At 42.3% G+C, this 6,806-nt stretch overlaps 1 protein-coding gene across 1 annotated transcript; it reads left to right on the top strand.

The window, feature by feature from the left end:
- Positions 1–1,092: 1,092 nt before the first annotated feature.
- LOC124118869 lies at positions 1,093–6,366 on the top strand. The gene is made up of 5 exons (XM_046481162.2): positions 1,093–1,236; positions 2,873–3,003; positions 4,227–4,400; positions 5,472–5,568; positions 6,300–6,366. The coding sequence occupies exons 1-4, from the start codon at positions 1,109–1,111 to the stop codon at positions 5,477–5,479; spliced, it is 441 nt and encodes a 146-aa protein (XP_046337118.2). The 5' UTR covers positions 1,093–1,108; the 3' UTR covers positions 5,480–5,568; positions 6,300–6,366.
- Positions 6,367–6,806: the final 440 nt, after the last annotated feature.

Raw genomic sequence — 6,806 nt, 5'->3', positions numbered from 1 at the left:
CTGTATTGTAACAAAGAGGGTCTTACCTCGCGAAGTGCATCCATTTGCTTGAGCACCTTGATTAAAAACATGCTCAGTTTACGGTGCACCTGCGCTGCAAATCCTGCATTGAATCGAAATCTGCACGGCAATCGCCATGTTGTTTATAAATCGAATGTCGATGTCGTTTTGTGTTTTGACCATCAATTTACTGTATGGGCACTGCAAGTTTGAAATCCGCCCGTTCAATGAACATGTAGTCCTTATAACGTATATCTGCTAAGGCTGGATGACTTGATTCTTTGTGCCTAACGATATTCGGATAGCTTTTGGCAGACACTTCTTATGGATATGGAAAAGGTTTTGTCGCTTTTATTAACATGTGCGGGCACGGGTAGCCCAGTCGTCTAAGGCGCGTCCCTTGGGCAAGCCAGAAACCTATGACTGTGGGTTTCGAATCCCGGTTCGCCCCGATTATGTTTCTAGGTTTGTCTGCACCATACCCGTGCTGGTAGGTTTCACCGAAGTGGTAAACGTCTGGGACCTGCATCACTTCGGGCTTTCCTCCAAACGCTGACACGCCGCGATATAACTGGAATACTGTTAAAAGCGGCGTTAAACCCAACTCACTCACTCACTCACTTTATTAGCTAGCATGTTTGGTGTTCCCGCCGCTTTCAGCAAATATCCAGCAGTATCACAAGGGGAACATCACCAATGTGCTTCACACACAGCGTCCACGTGGGGAAAGCACCCGCGCACTGGAGTGTTACGGGCGAACACTTTCACCGAATCAGACATGCGGCACAAATGCGGAAGCAACAGTGCTATAAACTCCAGTCAGGGACTATTTTTGTTGCACGCAGGAATTTCGAACTCGAAGTTCTTCTGTAATCAGAGTACAGATACACTCGTTGCATGTGTGTCACTATGCGGGTGTAGGACATTTCACTCCACACACTATTAACCCTAATTGTTACTCACATTGCAGGATGGTTTGATAGCTAGTAATTTAAATGCTGCAACCGCATGGACACAATGCTCCATTTGACTAAAATCAAGTCTCACTGACTCGACTAACATTGTGGTACATACAGGTGAAGTAGGGGCGTTTCTACACAGAGACCAGATGTTCTTTGCATCGACAGAGGACGATGTGTACTGGTGCAACATAACCAATTGCACGTCATCACAACGTCTCTTCCTGGACAAGGACGGATGTGATGAGAAGCGAATAGGTCTACATCGCACACAAAGGTAATATAGATATTAAACGTCAACGCCAGAGATTATCCATTCTCCATAATCAGATGATTCCATTGTGCCTGGCATGATTGTCGTAAGAAGCGACTAACGGGATCGGGTGGTCAGGCTCGCTGGCTTGATTGATGCATGTCATCGTATCCAAATTGTGTGGCTCGATGCTCATAATGTCAATCACTGGATTGTCTGGTCTAGACACGATTATTTACAGACCGCCGACATATAGCTGGAATAGTGCTGAGTGCGGCGTAAAAACAGCACACAAGCAAACAAACAAACAACAAACAAACACCAGCCACGTACACAATGTGCATGCCATGTATGTGTTGCCTGACACCTCACAGACAAAGCAGACAATCACGTGATAGACAAGTTCAGCACTTTTACTAATGTTGTTTGAATTAAAAACAAAATATTTCATTTTTTTATAACTGTGTACAAGTGCAGTGATTCTGCTTCTGTAGAAAATATGTTCATTCTAATGGAGGTCAGTTTTAAAGTCTCGACTCAACCAGGTTACAAAACTGAAATCAAAACCATGGCAATCTTGACATAGTGTTCTTGCTTGTGGGTAATAATCCGTCCTGTGAGAAGGGGAAGTGCCGCGGTACTCATTTGCCGTGTATTTGCTTTAGAGTCATGTAGTTCAGTAATGGATATGTGAACACTGACGTTCTTGGAGGATGACAACCTTTTCATCCTAGTCCTGGAACATGTCAATCACAACACAGCTTCACTCTCTGTTCCACAGTAGATTATTTTATAGCTGCCGTTAAGTACACAAATTGACAGAGCACGCGACGTACTGGATGTAGGTACACTTTTACTTGTATTGTTGGCTGACTGCATGATAGGGACAATTGGACTTGTGAGAAGTCACAAAATAAAACAACTGTTCAAGACAAGTTCACCCTATCTGCTGAATAACTAAAATTGACAAATTCTTTTCCAGTATCTTAAGACATATAAAAACAAAACAAAGATTCCATCGTATGATTTATATGACAAATACATGCAAAGGCACGTCAAGTGTTCATCAAACATGGTAACATATGTAACTAATGTTATACTTGGGATAACACTTTCTTAGTAAAGTACAGATTCTAGTACTTTTTGGGGGTTGAGTCCCGTCCGGGATTCGAACCCACACCTGCCAGGGTGAGGCACCTAATCGCCAGCACACAAAGTCAGCGATCTAACCCACTCAGCCGAAACTTTCTAAATGGCATTGTGTATTCATGGTAACATATGATACATCACTTCAACTTGAAAAACCGTGGAAAGCATGACCAAGTCCCGTTAGTCGCCTCTTACAAGCAACTCCAACCCGGGTTTTCACAGGTTGATAGCGAGTGAAATGTGTGGAGTGTTTTTTCTTGTAAGAATATTGGAAATGGTAAGGTACAGTGACTGTTTCTCAAATAGAAGGATTTAAGTTGTACATATTTTACTCAAACGACTGTTTGTCTTCTTCTACAACATATATCCCAAACCCCACCCACCACAAACATCCACCCACACACCCCAGCCAGGCACCGTCTCTGAGACGGAGCATAGAGAAGAGAGAAGCGCACACTCGTAGGATGGGCGGCGTTGGTGGAAACGTATCAGTATAATCTCTTTGTTTCAGGGTCTTGTATGTCTACTGTCAATATGCCGATGCGTCACATGCAATCCTAAGGATGTCTTTTCATGGAAACGATAGGAAAACGTTCTTCACCTTAAACAATCCACTTGATTGTGCGTTCGTGAACCAAGAAGGTGAGTATTGTGAGAATATGAGGGAAAAAACAAACTTTACCCACCTGTTCGTAATGTGGACTGTTTAGACATTTCCGAAGTCGGATGCTATTCTAGGAGTCATCATAATTATAATTTGGGTAAATATCATAAAAGCTTGTACATTTTATCAACATCCTTAAAGAGGCTGTACATAATGTTAATATTTCCTATAAGAGCCAAACGACTCGTGGTCGTTGTTTATTGTACAATAAAACACTGCAGGGATAATAAACCTCTCGGCTCAGTGCCCACCATGGAAGTAGCATTTCTTTGAGATATTCATCAACATACACCGTGGCTAAAAACTCGGAAAACACTATCGACCTCCAAACTGACTTGACGGAGGTGAATAAAGAACTTTGTGGTGGGTGACACCAATACAAGGAGCGTTCATTTGTCACTTCTACATCCACGTCAACTGAAGCATACTCCAAAATATAAGAGTACGATGAAGAACGAAGTGTAGTTTAATTCACGATAAAGCATTGTTCTATCATGACGTCAGTTTATTAGATTCGAATTGCGCTCACAAAATGACGACGTCTTACATATAACGACGTTACTTTTGAGAGACGAGTTTTCTAGTGTGTTGTTTCCCAAGGATGTAGCTTGACAACGCAGATAAACATTCAGAGAATGATGACATAATGATGCCTGGGTCCTATTTAGGAAATGAGGAGGGACATATGGTATAAGAACATATAAAGACTTGAATCAGGTCTCCCACGAGCACAGCTGATTTCCCTAAAAACCTGAGTAAGAATCCTTACCCCAGAAATACTTGTAGGGAGCCCGGGATGGAAGGGGCCGTAGCAGTGTAAGAGGCAACTTAATGGAACAAGTAGTTAGTGACTTTGTTAATGACGCGAACGTACCCCGACGGTGTAGGTCGCTGATCATATCATATCATTGTCTGGTCTGGGGTCGATTATATACAGGCGGAAGTCATGCAGCAGGAATTAACGATAAACATTTGAGGATATTCAGAATACCTAGAATAATTATATATTTTGTTATCACACAACGCAATGTTGTTTTGAGAGTATTCGCAGCTTCGTGAATATCCATGGGATGGGATCACTGGATTGTCTGGTGCAGACTCGAGTATTTTATGATCGCCGTCATAAAGTTGGATATTGCCGAGTGCGACGTTAACCAACAAACAAACAAACGCCTCCTCTCATCCCAGCTGCATGTTTCAGGTTCATATTCCTACGTGTACGTGTGTGACCAATCCTCGGTGACCAAGTACTCACTGGATGGAGCGGCCGTGAAAGGCTTCAAAATACCAGTCGATAAAACGGGTGATCTTCGTGAAAGAGTGTGCCATGAAATGGTTGCGGGGGACACACACATCTATACAATATTGGTGCCAAGTAAGTATTTGAAGAATGTATGTTTCAATTTAACAAGACTGTCTGCAAAAATGATTCCAGCAAGGCCCCAGCTTCACCACACTCTCGCCTCCACCCTCACCCACCCCCACCCTCACCCACACCTCCACCCCCACCCCCACCCTCACCCTCACCCCCACCCTCACCCACACCCCCAACGCACACAATAAAAAAGCAACCGCATTAACAGATAAAATTAATATAAGTCAATGTAAGCCCAAGTTCCTTTCTGCTTTTCTCGTTTTTGTGTACTGTGTCTTGTGTACTTGTCTCAACTGTGTTATATAACCCTAACCATGCAGGTATTTTGGAGAGGTTGTGAAAACCTGTTTTCAAACCCTTTTTCTTCTGAATATTATGTGTCTAACTCAGTCTGAAATGGTCGATGCTCGTATTGGGTATTACTATAGGGTCCTTATATAATGCTTGAATACGAGCATTAATGTAGTGTTTTAGTTTGCCGGGTTGTTTTCGCGTTTATCAGTCCTTTGTATGATCAGTCTTTGATCACTATGCACAACTTTCCTTTAGACAAATTTAGTACGTACATTTTTATGACGCTTTTAGCAGTACTCCAGCAATATCAAGGCGGCGATTCCAGAAATGGGTTTCACACATTGCACGCATGTAGGTAATCTATCCCAGCCTTCAGTGTGACGAGCACATGCTTTAACCGCTAGGTACCCCGACTCTGGCCTTTGGGCATAGCGGTACAGTATGTGTTCAATATTGTTACAAATCATATTGCATGTGGCATACAACTTCGATAAGTGCGTCTATCTTTGTAAATCTGTTCCATCGTGTGGCCACATCGTATAAGTCATCACGAGTTACATCACTTACCTTCCTGGTCCAATATGTTGTCAATGGCTCAGGTCAGGTGAGGCGGAAACGGGTTTAATGTCGCACTTAGTGCTCTAACACTAAACCACGGAGGCGGTCGTCAATGGCTCAGACTGTCCTCCAAGATCAAACATGCCCGCCCTTAAATATTTGTTTATTCACTCACACTATTTGAATTTGTTTTGTTAATATATGTTGTTCTTTTTCCAGTAATTTAATTGTGTTCTCTGCCACAAGTGGACGTTTCCTAAGGGGCATTGAGATTTCATTCGAAACGAACTATGGTCACCAAACCTTGGAAATACAGGTACCCATTGGCATTGTGATGGTAACTTAAAGATCGCCAACGAGCGTTCAATCCACGCGCTGCTTCATCCAAAGACGAGGTTCACACTTACGTACTATTTCTGGTTGGTCTACAGAGAGGTGTTATACGTACATCCTATTCTGTAGATATCACTCTGGTGACTATTTAGATCACGTCATAGGTTATACGGTGGATGTTGCTCGATGGCGACCTTTAAGAGAAATAGAGGGTATTTAGCTGATCTTGTCACAATACACCTATAACACATTGTGTAGCCCAAATTGATGTTGACGTTAAACCAAACTCACTCACATTGTACACGAATAAGGTTTACTTAGAAAAGTTGAATCTTGAAAAGTAAAAACATGTTCCTGTAAACAAAAGACGAAACTTAGTGACGCTAACGATTCATCATATATCGGATTTTGACAAGTTATGAAACGTCAACACCAGTGAAAACCCAGTCTCGAGTATACGACGCAAACAACAATTTACTAGTTTTTGCTCACTCGAAATCATTGTTTAGTATCTTCCTAATTTTCATTGTAACGTGCATATAGGCCGTGACAAACAGCTGTTCTCAGTTACGTATTATCAGTATCGAATATCAGCCGAAACCTATTCAAGGCAAAGTAGCAGTGACAATTAAATAAATGAATCACCGACAATCCGATCTCCTGCCTACCGGTAACTCCAGCCACTGACACGATTCTATTTCTTTTGTACCTCAGGTGGACAATTAGATGGGAAGAACCGCTACCGTGGACGACTCCTGTGCTCGTTTTCTTTCTTGTGTACCTATCAAATATAAAATAAAAATATGATGCGGGTGTTCAGTTTATGTGCTTCGTATTGTATATTCCTGCCTTTGGATATTGGAAGCAACAATCTTGATGTTGCTATGGAGTATGATTTCCATTACTATCCACCACAGAGGTGTATGTTGTAACCATCTGCATTCCATTCCTTCCTAAAACTATTAGTTCCATAGGCGTGCCAGTAACCTACGTTCCTGGGTTCGAATCCCAGTATTGCCTCATTATGTTTATAAGTCTGCCAGCTTCATACCCTTGCTTTGGGTCCCCCCCCCCCCCCACACACACACACAAGAGGTACACGCCGTGTCATAACAGAAATACTGCTCGCAGCCACACACTCACTGACTGAAAAAAGTATTTTAAGGAAACTGTTCCGTACTGTTTCAAAACCAATTTCAAAAACACATGTACATTTAAAAT

This window comes from Haliotis rufescens, unplaced genomic scaffold (genome assembly GCF_023055435.1).
Source record: "Haliotis rufescens isolate VD_foot unplaced genomic scaffold, xgHalRufe1.0.p SCAF_14, whole genome shotgun sequence".
Lineage (NCBI taxonomy): Eukaryota > Metazoa > Mollusca > Gastropoda > Lepetellida > Haliotidae > Haliotis > Haliotis rufescens.
The sequence above is the reverse complement of the archived record's forward strand: the minus strand, read 5'-3'. Positions and strand labels throughout refer to the sequence as shown.